General features: G+C 36.5%; 2 protein-coding genes across 2 annotated transcripts in view; both read right to left on the bottom strand.

The window, feature by feature from the left end:
* Window positions 1-23,186, bottom strand: part of LOC141526507 (uncharacterized) — a 1,028,588-nt gene that overhangs the window by 1,004,677 nt on the left and 725 nt on the right. The window lies entirely within an intron of this gene.
* On the bottom strand, window positions 17,855-18,813 carry LOC141526541 (uncharacterized). The gene is made up of 3 exons (XM_074241575.1): window positions 18,420-18,813; window positions 18,263-18,350; window positions 17,855-18,170 (listed from the first exon to the last, which is right to left on the bottom strand). The coding sequence occupies exons 1-2, from the start codon at window positions 18,811-18,813 to the stop codon at window positions 18,271-18,273; spliced, it is 474 nt and encodes a 157-aa protein (XP_074097676.1). The 3' UTR covers window positions 17,855-18,170; window positions 18,263-18,270.

The following is a 23,186-nucleotide window of genomic DNA, read 5'->3' as shown; positions in this document are numbered from 1 at the left end:
TCCGGTTTTCTGCGACTTGGGATCATCTATAGTTAACTCAAGGTTGCTATTTTCGAAATAATTTATTTTGGGAGGGACTCGTGTTTTTCCCATTTCCCTTTTCCTAAGACGAGAAGCGATTGTTTCTCTGACTTCGGGGGCGCTGCTGATTCTTGGTCTGTTTTTCGATCCGAGAGGACGACCAGGGCGCTTGACCCATTGAATCGCTTCTTCATCCGAGAGTATTTTACGAGAGTTTTTTATGGTAGTATTCTCCATGATGGGCAGTGCCAAATATTCGTTTTCGGTGGTATTGTTATTTTCGTTTTCTAAGGGCTCGGGGCGACCTTCGGGGTTGTATGAGAGTCCTTCTGCATATTGTTCGGTGATTTTGTGCCGAACTATGACAGTAAATTTGTATTCGCTTAATCTGGACCGCCATTTAGCTTGCCTTTCGGTGACAGTCGTGCTGTCCCTTAGCCAGGTGACACAAGGGCTGCTCGTTATTAAAGTAAAGTGTTTTTGGAGATACGGTCGAAATTGTTGGATGGCGTAAACTACTGCAAGGCATTGTTTTTCGATGTCAGTGTATCGGGTTTCGGTGTCGTGAAAGACACGTGAAACACATGACACTATTTTCTCTCCGTCTCCTTTTAAGTCATCGTCCCCTTCTGTCGTCTGCTGACTGAGGATTCCGGATATTCCTGAGTCTGACGCGCTGACAGCGAGGATGAAGGATTTGTTAAAATCTGGGTATTTGAGGAATGAATCTACGCAGAGGGCATTTTTGATATCATCGAATGCCTTTTGTGCTTCCTCGTTCCATATGAAGGGCTTCGTTTTTCGCGTGAGATCTGTTATAGGTTTAGCCCTTTCCGCGAAGTTTTGTATGAATCTTCGGTAATAGTTTGCAAGTCCCATAAATTTCCTGGCTTCCGTATGATTTCTAGGTCTTGAGGCATTTTTAAGTGATGAAATCTTTTTAGGGTCTGGTTTTATGCCTTCTTTCGTTATTACGTGACCTAAATAATCTACTTCAGGGCAGAGAAATTTAAATTTTTCGGGTTGGAGGGTGAGACCAGCTTCTCTCAGTCTATTGAATAATCTTTGAACTCTCAGCCCATGTTCTTGTAGGGTTTTTCCATAACTGACTAAGTCATCGATATAAATAAACAATTCTGTCCCTTTTAATCCGCTTAAGGTGGAATCCATCATTCGTTGGAAGATAGATGGAGCGCATTCTAGTCCAAAAGGCATGCAACGATATTCCCAGTGCCCGTCTGGAGTAGAGAACGCCGTTTTTGGTGCGTCCGCGGGGTGCATCGGGATTTGGTGGAAACCCATGGCGAGATCAAACACGCTGAAGTAGTTAGCGTCGCCTAATTGGTCTATAATATCGTTAATTAGAGGTAAAGGATAGGCGTCCCCTCTAGTGATTTTGTTTAATTGCCTAAAGTCAAGAACCATTCTATATTTTTTTATAGATGGGTCATTTGATTTTATTGGTACAATCCACAAGGGTGAGTTGTACGGCGAGTTAGATTTTCTGATTATTCCTTGTTTTTCAAGATTTTCGACCTGCCTGGCGATTTCTTCCCGATGTTCTGGGGGAAATCGATATTGTTTTATTCTCACCGGTTCGTTGGTGGTGGTTTCTATCCGGCAGGTGAAATTCTTGGAACGACCTAATTTATCTCCGGGGAGGTGAAATACGTCGTGATTATTTCTAATGAGATTCTGAACTTGTTCTTTTTCTCCCTGATTTAGGTGATCTACAGGTATTTTCTGAAGTTAGATCTTAATACGTTCTTGTTTGTCTATTACACGATTGGAGTTTTCTATAGAAGAGTCGTCGGATTCATCCCCCTCTGAACTAGGGTTATCGAATTCGAATTCTTCGAGTGTTTGAGGTCCTATATCGATATCTACTGGGTTTGAATTGAGGTTGATGACCATGCACATGGCATACCCGTCATTTACCTTGACAACGGCTTCTCCTCCGAGTACCCCTTTTGGAAGGTTCATTCGGGGGAGGTATCCTTCGTCTTTTTCAAACTCTTGGATTGGTACTGATATTGATACTCTCATTCGAGGTGGTAAGGTGGTAAGGTGTAGCTGGAAGAACGCTTTGTTTCGAAGCTAAAGGGTGTCGGTTTCGAAGGGCAGGATAATAAAACTAGGGTTTGGTTATCATAAGAAATTTCCGCCTTTTCAGCTTCGAAAAAGTTGTTTCCTAAAATTCCCACTCCAGGGGATGGTAAATCTTCTAAACAAACTTGAAATTCTACGTCGATATTGAGGATTTTTAAGGTGGCCCTTCCTAACGTTTCGAAAGTGCTATCACTGAGTCCTCCGAATCTCCTAGCTTTTCCGGTGTCGATAATTATTTCGGGTTTTAAAGCGGATGCATTGATGAGGCATACATCCCCCCCCCTGTATCGATGAGGAAGCGCTGATTATTGCCTAGGAGTGAGTTACACGACACGTATATTTTTGGCCCGGTTCCTAGAGCGAGGACTTTTTGCTCTGGGAATTTTCTTGGGTTAATTATAGGGATGGGTTGTATTGGTTTATTTTTCATTACTAAGGTGTTCCAGTAAAACGAGATGGTTACGCGTTCTCGAATGAAGAATTCATTTCCGAGTATGGCCTTATAACCTCCGGGTGGTTCTGGTACGAGATGGAAGGTAATTTTTGTTCCAAATATTTTTCAGTTTGTTGAACCGATTATGGGCATTGAGCTAGTAGCGATGCCTCCTACTACTCCTGTATTTTCGTTGGTACAGAGGACTTCGTTGCATAGTTCTTCGATGCAGAGTAAATTGAGGTCAGAGCCGGTGTCTAGGAGTGCGTTTACCCCTCCATTACGAAATGCTGGGCTTCGTATATGGACCGTGGGGCCTTTTCCGGTCGTTAGACATTTTGGTTTGTCCTTCCCTGGGCTCGTAACTCTCCTGCCGTCATCAATGGCGGGTTCTGCTGAGCAAGTAGTGGTTTTATTTTGTTCGGGTCGGTTCGTTGTTCCAATCTCGGTTGAGTTATCGTTTCGTTCGTTTCTGGGTGGTGTTCTAGGTCTGGCCTCTGGGAGTTTTGGAGGATTGGTCGGGGGTATTGGTTTTGAAAGCCCCGATATGGACCCCTTTGATACTGATGATAGCTGTTGGGGTTCCTCGAAGGTGTGATCGGAGACCGGACGGGCATACTCGCCATTGCCTCCTGTTGACGAGCGCCCGTCCCGTTTAAAGGGTCATAGGCGTCTCGTCGTTCTCCGTTAGGGCAAAAGGACAATTACAGGCTACCGAAGGGTCCCTTTTATGTCGTAATTTGGCTTCTTCGGAATCTTCGTCGTCTTCGAAACGAACCGATCTTTTAGTGGGACTATTTACTCCAGGATGATAACGATTTTGATTAAAATTTTGAAAAGTTCTAGGTTGATAGTAATATTGATTTCTCGGTGTATATTGTGGGTTTCGTTCGGTTCCGAACGCGAAAGTGGAGCCTAAAATCTGCTGTTCCCTCTGATAATTCGGACCGTAGTAATTCTCTTCATAAGTGTCAGGGTATGGGTCTTCATAGTCGTCCGTCGGATGTACTAGTCTATGAGTGAATGTTTCTGGGACTTGTCTGTATTCGTGGTATGATAAAGTGCGAGGCAATTCGCGATAATTACCTCGGTCATCGTAGTCACGAGAAGATCTCGGCATCTGTGGATAGTGTCTATTACCGTCTTGTCCCTTTCGTCTGTGAAATTCTACGGAGGGCGGTAGGGATTCGCCTGGTATAACTCCGTCGTCTCTCATTGCGCGTCTACGGTCTGGTCTTCTGTACGCATCATTTTCGATGGCCTTGTACATGTCGTCTAATGTTTCGGCTCTTCTCATTTTACATAGGCATCGTAAAAAGTCTGGTAAGTATTCGTAGAAAGTAGTGGCCGCTGTCTTTTCGAAAGTTCGTTTTACTACAGCCCTATCATCTTCGGGAGCATTAAGTTCGATACGCCGGACCATTTCGCTTAACCGAAAATAGAAATCTTCGATATTTTCAGATTCTTTTGGGGCTGCAGCAGCTAGATTTTTCTTCCACGTGGTGTATGGGTCGCCTCTTTTTAACTTTCGCCCTAAGATTAGTAAAATATCTTCAACGGAAGCTAGTTCTGCATGTTCTATTAATCTTTTGGCTCGTCCATATAATTTTTGTGCTACGCGGCGAGCGAAAAAGCCCTGGTTATCAGCTGGAATGCTGGGTAACCAGTTTCTTACTATTCCGTCAAATAATTCGAAATCTTTTAACGCGGTTGGACCCTCTCCGTTAAAATACGGGATCGCGTCGTGTAATTCTTTAGCGAGTGTTTGGATTTGGGTATTGAGGTTTTCCTCGTTTATAGAGGTATCAACGCGGAAGGTTCTTCTTTCCATGGCTCCAAACGAGAAATCGTTAGAGCAAGGCACGAAAAACGTTCCGGATTCGTCCTCGAATGGTTCCACGATTATTATTTGATTAAATCGTCTTAAACTTAGCTATTCTGTGTCAGAGAGGTATTTAAAGAAAGGTTACAAGGGAGGTTTTTGTTCAAGAGAAAAAAAGAAAAGAAAAATTTCGATTTTATTTAGTTTAAATCGCGATGTAATTTTATTCGGTCACTAGGTAAGTAGGTCAACAGCTGTAGAGTACAATAACACGAAAGAAAGATTAGCTATTGCGGTGTATGGTTACCGAGTGACGAGTACGGTAGTGTAAGTAAGGAAGAGTTGATAGTTGAATTTGTAGTAAACAATTTTTCGTTGAAATGAGAGACGATTTAAATGCCTTTAATCATTTTAATCATGCCCACACGATCGCTCATCAATTTCGCAATCGTCGACAACGTCCTCCCCAACAACACATATCGGCATCGACGGTTCGAAATCGCTTTCGAGAGCAAGGACTACGCGCTAGACGCGCAAATCGCGTGCCTATGCTCACTCCACGACATCGCCGAGCCCGATTGGCCTATGCTCATGATCATCACCATTGGGGTCGTAGACAGTGGACCAGTGTATTATGGACTGACGAATCTCGATTTTGTCTTCATGGCAGCGATAGACGATCTCTCGTTTGGCGCCGTCGTGGAGAACGAGATCGGGATGGTTTTACGAGACCAGTTACAGCTTTCAATGGTGGATCAGTCATGGTGTGGGCAGGCGTGTCCTTCAATACCAGAACCCCGTTGGTCATCGTTCGTGGGACGTTGACTGCCGATAGGTACGTCGACGAAATTCTGGAGCCACACGTCCTGCCTATGCGCACACGCATGGGGGCAAGACGGTTCATTTTGATGCAGGATAATGCTCGTCCTCACACTGCAGTTCGTACCCGAACTTTTCTCCGCGCCAACAACGTAACAACGCTTAATCATCCAGCGATGAGTCCTGATTTGAACCCAATTGAGCATGTTTGGGATATGCTTGGGCGTCGATTGCGGCGAGACTATCCGCAACTGTACAATCTTCATCAGTTGACTCAAGCGTTGTTACGTTGTTGGCAAGGAATTTCGCAACGTAATATTCGACGATGCATCAACATGCAAGAGCGTTTACGAGCTGTGATTCGGAACAGAGGTGGCAATACACGGTACTGAGCAGTTACTGCCGTGCGTACAGAGGTCATTCGGCAGCTGCAAACAGACAAACACGCAGACAAAGACACACACACACACACACACGCGCGCGCGTGTGTGTGTGTGAGAAGCGTAAATCCGACCGAGCAACGTCCACGTGGTACGCTTTGGGTAACGCTAATGCCGGCGGTAAAACAACAGTCGAAAAAAATTGAGAAAATTTCGAAAAAAATTTTCGAAAAAAATTGAAATTTTTTTTTTTTCAAATTTCTTGAAAAATCAATCTCTTTTATCGAAAAAATAAAGAATTTTGAAAAAAAAAATTTTTTTCAATGGAAAAATGAATAAAAATCACAAAATTGCTCATAATGGTGATTTTTGCGAAAACACAGAATTTGAAGCTTCTCTGGCACTATGAACAAAAAATCGCAGCGCTTTGAATTTCTTAGGGAATTTAGGGGACACTTTGAAGTTAAAAATTACCAACGATATCCTTCGTTCATCCATTTTATCCAAAGTTATACCAAGTTATCCAAATATCCTTAATTATGCGAATTTTTGTCTTTTTTTCAGTCCGAGTTTTCAATTCAAAAAAAATTTTTTCTTCAAAAGCGGTTTACGTTTTCTTATAGAGAATATTGTGTAGTTTTCAAAACCCTCCTTCGATTTCCTATACGGTCATTATTTCCAGAGTTATTGATTTCCAAAGTCAAAAAAACCTTTTTTGCATTGATTGACGATAACTCCGCGGCAAATTATCGTACAGGCTTTTTGATTACGTCAAATTAAAGGGTATTAAATTTACTAAAAGCGCTTTTAAATGAAACAATCGAAAAAATTTTTTTGAAGCCCGTAGACCTTTTTTAAGACGAAAAAAAATTTCGAAAAATAGCGCAGGGTTATTTGAGGGATATATAAATACTTTCTTAAAAATTAAACAACAGGCATCCGGTTGGCCTAGTCAGTGTGTAGATGAGAAATCTAAGCAAGAATACTTAGATAGGTATGAGGAAAGAGAAGGGGTTAAGTTAGAGCAAGAAAAAATTGAAAAAAATCCTGGGTTAAGATCTTTAGCCAAGTTATTTTTAAATTCATTTTGGGGAAAATTTGGCCAGCGGGAGAATATGAAGAAAAAGTCTATAGTTCGAACATGTGAAGAATTATATGACTTAGTTTTTGATCCTGAAATAGAAATAACTGAATTTGTCCCTATTAACAAAGATTCAATCATTGTAAATTGGATAAATAATGTAGATAGTTACACCCCATCAGACAGGGCGAATGTGGTTATTGCAGCATTTACAACAGCGCAGGCAAGATTAAAATTATATTCTTACTTAGATTATCTAGATACTAAAGTTTTATACTATGATACTGACTCTGTGATTTATGTAAGTGACGGTAATAAAGATTTACCAACCAGGGATTTCCTAGGTGATCTCATTGACGAATTAGAAAGCTACGGGGAGGGTAGTTATATTTCGTCATTTGTATCTGGAGGTCCAAAATTTTATACATATGTGGTTAAAAACCCAGACGGTTCTACTGCAGAGTGTTGTAAACTTAAAGGAGTAAAATTAAATGTTGAATCATCGGAATTGATTAATTATAATACCGTACGTTCTCTCGTGGTTGATAACATTGATCCTTTTCATGTTCAATACAAATGTATCCGGCGAGATCAATACCACCAGGTCTTAACGAAAAAGGAAACGAAAATTATCAGAGCTACAGGTCCTAAAAGGCGTAGAGTGGGGGTAGCTGATAGCTTTCCTTATGGATACAAACGAGCGAAAAAAGAATAAAAATATAAAGAAAAATATAAAGTCCTAGGTTATTCTGCCCGAGTTCTTGTTTATTATTAACTATCCCCACTGGCCATATCTACCTTACCGATTTTCGGTCCTTTTAACTGTGCCATATTGTCCTCTATTTTGCCTCGTCATTGTTTAATACGCTAAGAAAAATTTTTGTATAATTTTAGGAATAAGAAAAAATTTTTTAGAAATAAGAAAAATATTTTGTAAATTTTTTAGAAAATTTTGTAAATTTTTTAGCAATAAGAAAAATATTTTGTAAATTTTTTAGAAAATAAAAAAAAAATTTTGTAAATTTTTTAGAAAATAAAAAAAAATCTTTGTGAATTTTTTAGCAATAAGAAAAATATTTTGTAAATTTTTCGAAAAAAAAAATTTTTTATATATTAAAATGTTTCAATAAACTAAAAAAATAAATATTGGATTTTATATTTTTAATTAAACTTGTTTTCTTATAAATATTTCTGTTCCTTCCATTATTACTTCAGTTGTAAAAATGGATCCACGCTGGAAACACCCATTCACTTCGATTATATGTGGACCCACAGGGTGTGGGAAAACTTTTTTCGTAAAGCGGTTTTTAAAAGAATTAAAGGAAATTTGCGATACCGAATTGAGTAAAATAATATTTTATTATGCAGAGTGGCAACAAGGATACAATGATTATGATACTACATTTGTTGAATTTCGAGAGGGTTTACCTCGGTCTGGAGATTTTGAGGATAATTTACCAAAACTGGTTGTGGTTGACGATTTGATGAGAGAGTCGTCAAGCGGTTCTATAGTTGATTTATTTACCAAGGGTAGTCATCATAAAAACTTAAATCATCATAAAAAAGCGTTATGTTTTTGTCCCAAAATTTGTTTCACCAAGGAAAAGGTCAGCGGGATATCTCTTTGAACACGAATTATATTGTAGTTTTCAAGAATCCTCTGAATAGAGCCCAAATTTTTCACTTAGCACGGCAGGTATATCCGGAGAACCCAAAGTTTTTACAAGAGGCATATTTTGATGCGACATCCAAACCACATGGTTACCTACTTTTAGATCTTAAGCAATCTACACCCGAAAATTGTAGGTACAGAACATGTATATTTCCACCAGATCAATATCATTATGTTTATATTCCGAAAAAATGTAATGATATAAAAGGAAATAACTCGCAAAATAATGTATCAGTTGTGCGTATGTAATGGAGGGAGAAAGGTCGTCAAGCAGTAATTCTGCTTATAAATCAATTGGTCGTAAAAATATAGCTCTACTTCAAGCTCTTCTGTATGCGTCACTAGCTCAGCGTCGTGCCATACTTCGTCACGCGAAAAAGGATTTAATTCAAGTTATATGCGAGTGTTGTTTGAATGTTTTGCACGGTAATATTCCTTTAAAAGAATCTGAAAAAAAGTTACTAGCTAAACACAAAGCTACTTTACGAAAACTGAGTAGCAAAAAAAATAATATTTCAACAAAGAAGAAACTAATCAATCAAAAAGTAGGAGCATTTTTACCTATGCTTTTGGGTCCCTTACTCGGTGCTCTAGTGTCTAACCTAATCTAATAAATATGGAACATGTGAAAAAGATGGTACTTATTCCGTATGCAGATATTGATAAATTAAAATCTGGAGTCAAATATTTCAGCCAAGATTTAAATAACGTCACTAATCACTTTTTACCCACATCTCAAACCCCTGGTGATATACAAGCTCGTTTGGATGCTGAATTGACTAAAACTTTAAACACGAATTCATTAGATATTAATGATTGTGATAAATTAAAACAATACTCTGAAGTATTAAGACGTTATCTATTTTTTAAAAATAGAGAACACAATAACATTCCAGTGTCAGAAAAAAAAGAAGTTGACAATAGTGAAGTTGTTCCTGATCTTACAGATTTCTCTAACATTAATAATAATCAGGATTTAATACCTCAGTGGTAACAGATAATACTCAGCATAATAGATCATATCAAACTTCAGACATAATAGCTGGTGTTCCGAAATCATATCAAGCATTGGCTAAAAATATTCTACGACATATTGAGTCTGTAGATGGTGACAGGAGATTAAACTGGGACAATAAAGGAAGTGTTACTTTGGATGGGCGTAAAATACCTGGTGGTAATATAGTTGATCTCATAAACGATGCTGTACGTCATCGAAAATCAGTAAAAGCTACTGGTAGAAACTTTTTTGCTGCGTATTTACAAGAAATAAATACTCCTCGAGAGTTTGTAGGAAATAGTAGTTTCTGGAATAAAGATGTAGTAAATATAAAAAGACTACCTCTCAATACATCTACACCTAAACGTACAAATAAAAGTAATGTTTCATCGGAAAACTCACAAAGTTTTCAATCTCTTACAAATAGTACTTTACAGAGTGGTGGTAATAAAAAACAGATATATAAAAATTCATTCAAATGGCTACGACTGTAGAAGAAACTCTTAAAAAAGAGTATTACAATCCGTCTAATCCTGTATCATACTCCGGAGCACGTAATTTAGTGGGAAAATTCAAAAAAAATATACCCGAAGAAAAAATAAATGAATGGTTAGCTGCTCAGGATACTTACACTAGACATAGACCTACACGGCGTAAATTTCCAAGGTTACATTATACTGTTTCAAATATAGATGATGTATGGGAGGCTGATCTTGTAGAAATAAAATCTTTAAAAACTTATAATGATGGTGTCTCATTTCTCCTTGTTGTAATAGATGTATTAAGTAAATATGTATGGGTTGAACCCTTATTAGATAAATCTGCCAAGTCTGTGATGCAAGGATTTAAAAATATTTTTGACCGAAGTAATGGACGTAAACCTTTCATGATCCAAACAGATAAAGGAAAGGAATTTGTAGCAGGTACTGTGCAAGAATACTTAAAATCAAAAGACATATACTATAGAACTGCACGAAACCCCGATGTAAAAGCAAGTGTAGTAGAACGTGTTAACAGAACTTTGAAAGAACGAATGTGGCGGTATTTTAGTCATCGGAAAACTCATAAATACATTGATATTTTACAACAATTAGTTGAGGCTTATAATCATTCAAAACATAGCTCGATAAGGATGGAGCCTGCATCAGTAAATTTAGATAACGCTGGGGAGGTGTTTCGTAATATTCAAAAACGATATCCAGTGATAAGACCTCGAAAAAAACTCTTTAAATATAAGGTGAATGATTATGTACGGATCAGTAAATATAAGTCTATGTTCGAGAAAGATTATGAGGCTGGTTATACTGAAGAAATTTTTCAAGTTACAAAAAGTAAACTACGCCAAAATATTCCTACTTATGAATTAAAAGATTTAAATGGTGAAGAAATTGATGGTTTTTTCTATGAACAAGAAATAGTGCGAGTGATTAAGGATCTTGAAAAAGAAGAATTTCTGATTGAAAAAATCATTAAAACCAAAGGAAAAGGAAAAAATAAACAATATTTTGTAAAGTGGCAGGGATATCCAGACAAATTCAATTTTTGGGTTCTTGCATCAACAATAACTGAATGAATAAAACAGAGTTTCTTATGGTTTTACCAAGTGATAGTAGTATGAATTATTTTCCGGACAACACGGCAGCTCATTACACAACAATGCTACCAGGTCACATTAAATTGGAAGGGCAATGGGTAGTAGGACTAAAAGAAATACAGTTCCCTGTAAGTTTTTTTCACATTCAGTCAAAAAAAGAAGGAGGGGTGTATTTAGTTAGCGCTGGCCCTGCCGGCTATGGAGTTCCTGATATATATTCAGATTTTTACTTACCCAGAGGACATTATACAGACCACAGGAAATTCATGTCCGCTTTGAATAACTTCCCTGATACTGCAGAACATTTTCACTTTAAAATAAATGATTCAGGATTTACCACTGTAAAAAGAATCTGTCAACCTCCGAAATGTAAAGATACCAGTCATCGTCTTCTGTTATCTTCAACTTTTAGATATTTTAGGTTTTAACCGCTATGACGATAGAACCAATCAAACACACTTTCTTTTAGGTACAAAAGGCAGTGATAGTTATGAATATATAAATGTAAGTGAAAGACCCTTCAGCTTGACAAGAGGGATACCCGATAGATTTTTCATTTATTGCGATATTTGTGCTCCATATGTAACTGGAGACATAAATTCGTCGTTATTACGAGCAGTAACTTTAGAAACAAGTTTATATTCATACGGAATGACTATCACCAATAATTACGGCTCTCCTAATTATATACCCATTATATCGAATTCTTTTAGAACAATTGAAATAGATATAAGAAATAATAATGGTGATCCTATGCCATTTGAGTACGGGCCTTTGAACGTGACACTTCACTTTAAGAGAATTGATTAAAAAATGTCTCATTACATTGAATACTATAATAATCAGGCGGGTGGAGGTTATAAAGAAAAATATAATAGATTTGGTAAAGTTTATGTCGGCTCTTATCAACATGGTCATGGAATAGGTGCTTTTCAGGGAGGACTCTTTCGTAGAGTAGTACCTTTTCTTGGAAAAGCAGCACGTGCAATAGGAAAAGAGGCTGTTCATACAGGGGTGAATGTATTAAGTGATATTGCAACGGGTCAAGTACCTTTCAAACAATCATTGGAACACAGACTTACAGAAACAGGGATGCAACTTAAAAGAAAGGCATCAGAAAAATTGGATGAGATGATGCGTGGGTCGGGGTATAAAAGCCAGCGAATACGTAGATTAACTCACAAAGTACATAATCGCGGAAGAGTGCGGAAGCGTAGTAGTAAGAAAAAAAAGGCTACCAAAAAGAGGAAAACTTCAAAACAAAATAAACGTAAAGTGAAAAAATCTAAGAAGCGTGACGTTTATGATATATTTAATTAATACAAAATGTCATTTTTACATTCTCACTCAGAGGAGTGTGCAAAATCTGAACTAGATTTATTCACACTACCTCCAACGCAAACAAGTATTGAACAATCGCAATGGACATATTACAACCCTATGGCATCTTTATCGGACGATACTTCGATAGAATTTGTTATACCTGGACACGGTGAAGAATACATTGACTTATCACATACTATGATAAAAATTAAAGCAAAAATTGTACAAAGTGATGGTACAGTTGCTGAAAATGATGTTGTGGGTCCAATAAATAATTTTTTACATTCAATGTTTAATCAAGTAGATGTCTTTTTCAATCAAAAAATCATTTCACCACCTAATAATGCCTACGCTTATAGAGCTTATATTGAATAATGTTTAAATTATGGAGTCGATGCAAAAACTACTCATCTTAAAATGGCATTGTGGAGTATGGATACATTAGGGGAATTTGATAGTGTAGAAAAGGATAAAAATAAGGATCTAAAAGATAGAATGACATTCACAACGAATGGAAAAGAGTTTGAAATGATGGGTCATTTACATTGTGATGTTTTTAATCAAGATAAATTTTTACTTAACGGAGTAGAAATGAGAATTCGTTTAGTTCGATCAAAAAACACATTTTGTCTTATGAATGGAAGTGAAAATAACTACATTGTCAAGATTTTGGAGGCTACGTTAATAACGAGAAGAGTGAAAATTAACCCGAGTATTTTAATAGCTCATGCAAGAACATTGGGTCAAACAACTGCAAAGTATCCGCTTACTAGAGTTGAAGTAAAATCGTTTGTTTTATCCAAAGGAATACTTGGAAATACTATTGATAATGTGGTATTGGGCCAATTACCTAAAAGAATAATAGTTGGTTTTATAGACAATAGAGCATACAACGGTTCCAAAACACATAATCCTTTCAATTTTCAAACTTTTTCATTAAACTATCTTTGTTTATACATCGATGGCCAACAAGTGTTGGGTAGGGCACTACAGCCGGAATTTGGTAAAGATAATTACTCTGAGGTAGAAGCATATAACACCTTATTTAGTGGATCGGGTGTACACTTCGGAAATACGGGGTCATGGATCACATGCTTAGATTATCAATATGGAGGCACTCTTTATGCTTTTGATTTAACACCAGATCTATCCGCAAATTTGGCTTCTCATTGGAATTTAGTTAAGAACGGAAGTCTCAGACTAGAAGTACGTTTTAGTAAAGCTCTTGAAGTTAATGTAAACTGCATTACATACTTAGAGTTTAATAACATTTTGGAAATTGATTTATGACGCCAGGTTATAGTAGATTATAATTAAAGAGAAATAGTGTATATTTTTATATAATGTAACATGGGGAATTTCATTCCCCTTGTTTAATTTTGATTAATTTTAATTTGTTTAATTTGGAAAATTTCGTTGTTGTTGTTGATTCGCCGCGACCGTGTCGCCCTCGCCGGATACTGAAACAGTATTCAGAAGTCCGCAGCTCGAGAGCGCGACAATTTGAATTTAGATTTAAGATTTAATTGTAAGTTAATTTTAAGTCTAAACTGTCCCTGACGCATGCCACGAGCTCGAGAAGATCATCGAGAGCATCGTCGAGCATCGTCACTGCCGCCATCTTTGGGCCCGAGACCGTCAATAGAGTAACGAAGAACGGGACAAAGAGAAGAAGAAGAAGCGGACCATTAGTTTGAAAAAAGGGGCTTCGGGATACTGCCTTGGTCGGAATCGCACGCGTTTTGGAGCCTAGCTCAAAACACTTATTCGCTTATTGTATCGCTGATTTGTTTGTTAATTTATACGCCGAGTATTCACGCTGTTTATTGCTAATTGATTGTTTGATTGAATTTCGAATTGTTCGTTAAATTTGAAACTGTTGTGTAAACTGTGGACGCAATTATTTGTGGAAGAATTGTTATAATCGCTGACCACGTGCTGGTCATAATTAAATTTATTCGACGCGATCTGACCAAGCCTTCGCCGAGGCACGACACGACCCGATACGACGACTGTTCGACTACCTGGACCTGGACCACCAGCCCTCGACGAGGATACCAGGGTAAGTGGCTTGCGTCAGGATAGATAACTCGTGGGACACGAGTATTGTTGATTGTGTTTGTAACTGAGAAGTTCAGTTGGTGAGTTGCTCGGTGAACAACCAGCACTAACCCGTAGACGACGTCCCACGAGGTACCTAGAGTACCGTTTTCCCTGTAAAATAGTGCAGTGTGAAAGTTTTGTTATTGAGTTTTATATTCCGTTTCGTTCTCGAGCTCGCGTTGCTATACTCGTATCGCTTGAGCGTCGCATTCTTAAGCGGATTATCGCTTCTTCTGTTTCGTTGTTGAAGATAGAATTGTTTGAGCCGATTGTGAATTGTTTAATCGATGAGTCATGTCGCCGAGACATGTTTAGTTAGTTGGAATTAACGAAATATTATTTTAGAAATAATAATTCTGCTGAGCGATTATTTTAAGTACGTTTTGGTTGTTATTGATACGAATATTATTTTGATGTTGTCTACGAGTAATACGTTGATTTTATTATTGATTATTATTTGAATTGTTAACTGATTGTTATTTGGATATTAAGTAAATATTTGATTTGATTATTATTTGAACATCATGTCAGTTGTTCACTGGATTATTATTTTTAGTATTATTTAAATAATTAACGCGATTATCCCGAGCCAATCGGCCATTAGAAATATCGGCCATTACAAAATTTCTAATGGCCGATTGGCTCGGGATACGTCGATGGGCCAACAGGTCCAAGATAATTGGCGTATTTGTTCGTCGTGGTCGGTTATTGGGCGCCAGGAACAATTCAGGATGTTCCAATCCACGACAACCTAAATCAGGTACAACGTAATGGTAAACTAGCTTTACTCAGGGCGGCGGGTTACTAAAGAAAGAAATGACAAAGAAATTCCGAAACAAATAAAAATTTATTAAAAGAAAATTAGTATCGGTTCGGCGAAATAATCAGTTCAAAATAAGTCGCCATAAAAACATAACAATCGTGATCAATTCGGATAGTAATCGTAAAACAAAATCAAAATACTAAACGTAAACCAATCAAAATAATAATCGGGTGAATAAGTCAAATAACACTCAATTTAGCCATCAAATCAATAATTCATATACTATTCAACAATAATCCAGTGAAATATTCAACTAATACTCAATTACTAATCAAGTTAGTAATTCAAACCCTTTCAAATAATAATCAAGTAATATTCAAATAATATTCAAATAATAATCGCGTTAATTATTTAAATAATACTAAAAATAATAATCCAGTGAACAACTGACATGATGTTCAAATAATAATCAAATCAAATATTTACTTAATATCCAAATAACAATCAGTTAACAATTCAAATAATAATCAATAACAAAATCAACGTATTACTCGTAGACAACATCAAAATAATATTCGTATCAATAACAACCAAAACGTACTTAAAATAATCGCTCAGCAGAATTATTATTTCTAAAATAATATTTCGTTAATTCCAACTAACTAAACATGTCTCGGCGACATGACTCATCGATTAAACACTTTACAATCGGCTCAAACAATTCTATCTTCAACAACGAAACAGAAGAAGCGATAATCCGCTTAAGAATGCGACGCTCAAGCGATACGAGTATAGCAACGCGAGCTCGAGAACGAAACGGAATATAAAACTCAATAACAAAACTTTCACACTGCACTATTTTACAGGGAAAACGGTACTCTAGGTACCTCGTGGGACGTCGTCTACGGGGTAGTGCTGGTTGTTCACCGAGCAACTCACCAACTGAACTTCTCAGTTACAAACACAATCAACAATACTCGTGTCCCACGAGTTATCTATCCTGACGCAAGCCACTTACCCTGGTATCCTCGTCGAGGGCTGGTGGTCCAGGTCCAGGTAGTCGAACAGTCGTCGTATCGGGTCGTGTCGTGCCTCGGCGAAGGCTTGGTCAGATCGCGTCGAATAAATTTAATTATGACCAGCACGTGGTCAGCGATTATAACAATTCTTCCACAAATAATTGCGTCCACAGTTTACACAACAGTTTCAAATTTAACGAACAATTCGAAATTCAATCAAACAATCAATTAGCAATAAACAGCGTGAATACTCGGCGTATAAATTAACAAACAAATCAGCGATACAATAAGCGAATAAGTGTTTTGAGCTAGGCTCCAAAACGCGTGCGATTCCGACCAAGGCAGTATCCCGAAGCCCCTTTTTTCAAACTAATGGTCCGCTTCTTCTTCTTCTCTTTGTCCCGTTCTTCGTTACTCTATTGACGGTCTCGGGCCCAAAGATGGCGGCAGTGACGATGCTCGACGATGCTCTCGATGATCTTCTCGAGCTCGTGGCATGCGTCAGGGACAGTTTAGACTTAAAATTAACTTACAATTAAATCTTAAATCTAAATTCAAATTGTCGCGCTCTCGAGCTGCGGACTTCTGAATACTGTTTCAGTATCCGGCGAGGGCGACACGGTCGCGGCGAATCAACAACAACAACGAAATTTTCCAAATTAAACAAATTAAAATTAATCAAAATTAAACAAGGGGAATGAAATTCCCCATGTTACAATAATGATAGCAATATTTGGATTAGTGATGGCTGATCATCCGCTTCCTCGATTATTAGACAAAATTATTACTAGTAATTTTGACTAAAAGTATATAACTAAAAGTTTTAAGAAGATGAATCAGTATTCAGTGTGATGATACCTCGCTGTACAGACAATTTTATGGACACTCTTCAATTAGTAAAACTTTTACCGTATACTGATACAAGCGTTGGAGGAGTCTATCCATCAGACAAAATCCCCTGCATCTGGCCTAGACCCTGTGCAATTCTTGCCAACACCGATGATCATACCAAACCGGGAACCCACTGGGTCGCATTCTTTGTCAATAAACATGGACACGGAATCTATTTCGACAGTTTCGGACGACCCCCCAGTGACTCTCGATTTACTCAGCGCCTTGGAAGAAATTGTAGAGGAGGATACAAGTGGAACCAGCAACAATTACAGGATATTAACTCCAATTATTGTGGTCAATTTTGTATTGTTGTTCTTCATTGGCTTAGTAATAACAAATCCTTATCATCCTTTCTTAATTTGTTTGAGAAGGATACAAAACGAAACGACCGATCATTAATAAAAATGTTTAAAAAAATATTGAAAAAGAAAGATATGAAAAATAAATTTAAAAAACCGTTTATAAATTTATCAGGAGGAGGACGTCTATATTCGCAATCAAGTGTTTCTAAATAATAAAATATATATTTTGTAACATAAAAATGTGACATTTATATCATAATTGTGAAAATTAGTTTATTACAAATTCAAAAAAATTTTTAATTGTTATTATTTACCTAAGTAGACCCTTATCATGCTAGATTATAAATTATTTTTAATCGGAATTAAGTTATAATTACTATTACGTAAAAAAAAAAAAAAAAACAGTTATGTTCATTTTTTTTTCTTTATTTATCATTTTTACACCATTATTTTTTTTTCATACTTATAAAACACTCTTATTATTATTATTATTATTATTATTATTATTGCTACATATTTTTACCGAAGAGTAGGATTTTCTTTTTACAAGGTTCATTATTCACTATAGAGGGTAATGGTCTTTTTTTGGGGAGAGAGCGAGATTTAATGAGATCCTGAACTGTCCAATTTATCTCCTGTGATAATGAAGATGGTTCTTTTTCCAATTGATCAGCCTCAGATGACAAGTCAAAAATATCATTCGATGCATCGTCCCCCAGAGTGACCACTGGAATAGCTGCAGTAACTGCAGTGCTCTCTTCTTCCAGCGTAATCACAGGAACTGGTGTGATAACTGAAGTCTCCTCCTCCGGTTCTTCTGCTTCCAAGTCGTCAGTTTCTTGGGATACACACAAATTTGAAATTATAGAAATACAACATAAATAAATATACATAGTCTAATAGGAAAACAGCATAAAATATTATACATACCGACTCCTTTAAGAAAAAAAGGCCTCTAAAAGACCATAGATCAACTCTGTAGACTTTTCTACGATGAAATCATGCAAGCCACTTTGTCCTGAAAAATAAAAAAAGTTTATTACAAATTCAAAAATATTCCAATTGTCAACAAAATTTTGATAATTACCTTGATGACCATATACCATGTAAAATGGGGCGATATTGATATTCTGTTCCGCCGAATAATTGTTATTGATTGTTGAGAAAATGTTTGCGGCTGTCTCCTTTAAATAATCCTTTAAATTTGTGGATTGAGTGTCAACTGCATCTTCTCTGATGAATTCTTCGGCTAACGTGAGAGCTGAAGTGAAGGACGTCTCGCCCGGAATTATTTGGGTGGATGTAGCTAAGAGGCACTCGAGGACTCTGTGTGTCCAGTCATCCGTGCCAACCATAATTTGGCTATCGCTCACTCCACAGTCAAAACTATCATTATCAATATTATTGTTTGATTCACAAACAAACGCATCATATGCGTTTAAAAAAAACTTGTCACTAACGTCTTCCCAGCTATTTTCCATGTTTTTTTTATAATAGAACACAAAACTCAAAAGGACTTTATACTTAAAGAGGAAGATTGAGAATGAGGTCCTTTCCCAAAAACAGTAAAAATTTCGTAAGCATCCCCTCTCCATCTTAGTTTTGCTCATCATATGGTATTTTTCCCTTACCATGGTATAGTGTAGAAGGATAATATGGAAAATAATGAATTCCTGCCCCCCAGAAATTATCTTTCCATACATCCTTTACTGCCATTGGATGTTCAACTATTCCAAAGTCTAGGGAAGGAGAGTTTTTCATCTCAACAATTTTTGTAGTGTGGTTGAACTGCATCAGAAAAGTAAGATATTTCAAATCTATGGTTTTTGGTAATTTCTCACAGTGGGTTAAGATAAAAGCACATGCTAAACTATGGAGTGATGGGGGGTCTTGTTTCACTTTTCAAGATGCCTGTCGATAATAGCTTGCTTCCAGTCCTGCTGGTACACATAATTGTGGAATTTTAATAGATTTTTCAAAATAACTCGTTTCGTCATTTATTAAAGCTGAAAACTGCCAATTTTTGTGTACTCCAGGCTTATCTGATTTACATAACTTACACTGATTTTTCTCACTCAATGATTTTTGAACATGTATTTTCCAAATGGAAAACTTGCAGGGAACTGTTGTATTTATTTTTATCTTCCGCGTGATTATCCGGCGTCTACGCTCAGTTAGCTCATCTTTTATGGTTTTACAGCGTAATGGCTTTAAATTATAACCTTGGAAAGACATTTTTAGATAACTACAAGAATATAACTAGAAGCTTATACAAAATTCAAAATTTTCCCGAGGATCATAGCATTCCCCCCTCTCTGTCATTATATAAACATAAACTGTATAATGATTGGCTTGAAATATCCCCTCTCCTCGTTAAAATGCTATAAATAATAGGTACATACCCCCTCCCTTTTTAAAGTTATTAGGTTTATTTTGATACAATTAGTAACCAGTTTCATCTTGTACCTTCTAAAGCAAGTATTGAAAATGGCAAGCAGCCCGTTTGTATATTTATCAAAAGTATTAACATTAAATAAGTCTCAAACCAAGCAAGTGCGCTGCGGCTTAAAATACAGTGAAAATAATTTTTATCCTGTAGTTCAAATAATATCTACTCATCCACGAAGCCTAATCCAACTGAATTTAAATGAATGGAAAAAATTGTATTCTTCATGTGATACATTTTCAAACTATTTTCATGAAGAAGTAAACAGGAACTTTTATCGAAAGTTCTGCTCCATTCAGTGCGAAGATCTAAGAATTGACTTTTCTGAATTTAAACAAGAACGATGCATAACTGAGTCACCAAGACTCTCTCATTTTCCTACTTGGTCAATCAGTAAATACATTAAAATGTATCACCATAAGTGTAAATCATTGGATGGATCATCTTGAACAACTTCCTGTTCTGGACTACATAAGCTCCGTAGGAGAAAATATATCAAACTATATTTTAAAAAATCTGCTACCAAACGTTAGAGAAACACCAAATTTAGTAACCATTTTGAAGTATTTTGAAAAACATTTTCTCGATTTATATAAATACTCCGTACGAGCACCATCATTCAAATAAAATCTTGGGGACCTCGGTTTTTCATTCTTTTGGGAGTTACTGTACCATCATGAGGATCTAGCACAACGAATAATCTACGAAATTGATAACCAGTTATCAGCATGCTACACCCTATACTACAGTGCAACTGAGGGAAAAGACATCGCTGACTAATATTATCATAAATATGGAAAACAGAAAAAAATTCTTACTAAATTGCATATCCATATTATTAGTATTACTTATATTTTTACTAGTTTTATTATTATCTGTACTACGAGAAATAAATCGTATTATTCAACATATTTTTTAATAGTTGTATTACTAATAGTACTACAGAAAATAATTTTATAAGTATGACTGAGAGAATGAAGAAAAATGGTAAATAAAAAACAAAAACGAAATATTTTACTTGTTTTCATTTTAAAAATAAACCACATCTTCAAAAATAAATAGAAAATCATGCAATCCTACATCTTTTTCCCATTCCATGACTAATTTATGACCTACATCTTTAAACATAAAAAACATACGCCTATCCTTACCATCTTAATTACCCCCTGCCATGACAACACTTCTGTAAACATTCGAGAAAAACATTTTCCACAAGTCAATTCACAACTGTCAATCAAAAGGCCCAGACACCCGGCACCAACACTCAGGGGAACCCAACGCTGAGGAGTGAGGAAAAGATCTGGCGCCAGTGGCCGAGGAGTGGGGGTTTGTTGTGTCTCCCCAATTATGCCCCATACTACTGTTACGTTTAAGTTAAATGATCTACTCACTGTCACGGCAGTTATATCTATATATGAAATTTTCCATGTGAGTAAAAGAGAGAAAGAAATATAACTTGTAACTAGGTTGTACTGTAGATACAGACAGACAGATAACATTGCGGATATAGCCAGGGAAGGTTTCTAGGACTTCAAAACGTCGAGATCTGATGAAAACTCGATTTTCGAAAAACTGAGCGTAAACAATAACATCTCGATTTTTGAAAATTTTAAATTTTTTAGCGGAAAGTTAAAAACTTTCTTAAAACTGTGATAAAAGAAATATTTCATTAATTAATTGATTGATCTTGACGGGATTGGCGGCGGTCGATGCAGTTTCTTGAATGCTATTAGTTATTATGTTACGTCAAAAACGTCCGAATAAGATAGTTCCAAGTGATTTGAAAAGAAAGTTTCGAAATTTTTCTCCAACAATACTCATAAATGAATAATTCAATTTTCATTTTTTACGTGGCTTTCGACGTCATCCTTTAATCTTAATGACTGGAAAGGTGATGGAATTGATCATTAAAATAGAACAAAAATGATGTTGAAAAAATATGATTTTCCGAACTTTTTAACTCCACACTAAGAAAATTGAAAATTTTCAAAAATCGAGAGGTTGTTGGTTTTACCCCTTTTTTCGAAAATCGAGTTTTCATCGGATCTCGAAATTTCGAAGCCCTGGGAAGCTCTACGGACTATTCCCGCAGTGGTGTGTGTGTGTGTGTGTGTGTGTGTGTGTGTGTGTGTGTGTGTGTGTGTGTGTGTGTGTGTGTGCATATAAACCTCACGTAATCGTTAAACGGCTCGAACGATTTAATCGTGGTTAGTCCTATTCGATAAGGGTTGACTAAATTTAGATTTTGAATACAACTCGGACCGGTAGATTTTGAGAATTCTCAAAAAACGACAAGACAATTTTTTTTTAAATGTGATTTTTTTGGGATAACTTTTAGACGGCTCTACAGATCGATTTTAAACCATTCAGCTTTTAATATCAACAAACCACGTTGATCGTTGCCAGTCCGGCCAACATCCCTTAATTTGTTTGTAAGTTATCGTTTACGAGAGAATACCGAAAAAAGTGTTCTTTTCAGAATTACTTCGAAATTTCTAGTTCGATAAGGATACACATATAAATTCTTTACGAGGCTTAAAAAACTGCGTTGATTACCGCCAAACGCATAATAACGGTTTATTCATTCAAAAGTCGTTGCGGTTTGAAAAATTAAAAAATAGTGCTTTGTCAAACTATCAGACTCTTGAGCTCGAAAAGCTTAAAAGCATACAAAAGTTATTTGTTGAAGCTTAGAGACCTTAAAATACACAAAAATTGTTCCTTAACCTTGAAAAGCTCAAAAACGTCAAAACTAAAATTTCAAGCGTTTAGGCATGGAATTGGCGAGAAGTTGAAGTGATGGCTTTCAGGATCAACCGTTTTCCTAATTTTGTTTCCTGTTTCTTTGGAATTTTTCAGAATCTATGGCGCGAAATTGGTTCAAAGCCAAGTTCCGTTGTACCAAGTCAGCATCGTTGATCCTGTCCAAAAGAGCGCGATCTCATTCAAATCAGTGTAAAGTTATTTAAGAGTTATGAGAGTTGTATACCTGCACACATACGCACCTACACAAACCTACACACGCACAAACGTACTGCCGTCACCGTAGGAATATTCAGAAGATTTTTTTAAGGCTTTAAAACATGAAGATCTCATAGGAACTCGATTTTCGAATATCTTTTATTTTTATAGTGGGAATTTAAAAATCTTTTAAATTCCAGATATCTTCCATAAATCCCTTTTTTCCCTTTGACTCGATTTTTTCGAATTTATTTTGAATCTTATTTTGTCAGATTGCACTAAGACATGTGTCAATTCTAATTCAATAATATTAATGGTTGACAGTATATGATAGAAACAATATTATTTTGATTCTAAGAAATACCTCTTTTTTTGCGTTTAAAAATTTTCTAAAAATAACGTCATCAGTTATATAGGAGATTGATTGCGTAAAGCAGTTAACTGATC

The sequence above is a fragment of the Cotesia typhae genome, unplaced genomic scaffold (assembly GCF_013202065.1).
Source record: "Cotesia typhae breed Kobodo isofemale line unplaced genomic scaffold, CoteBio_Ctyphae contig_34, whole genome shotgun sequence".
Lineage (NCBI taxonomy): Eukaryota > Metazoa > Arthropoda > Insecta > Hymenoptera > Braconidae > Cotesia > Cotesia typhae.
This window is presented reverse-complemented; position numbering and strand designations above follow the sequence as displayed.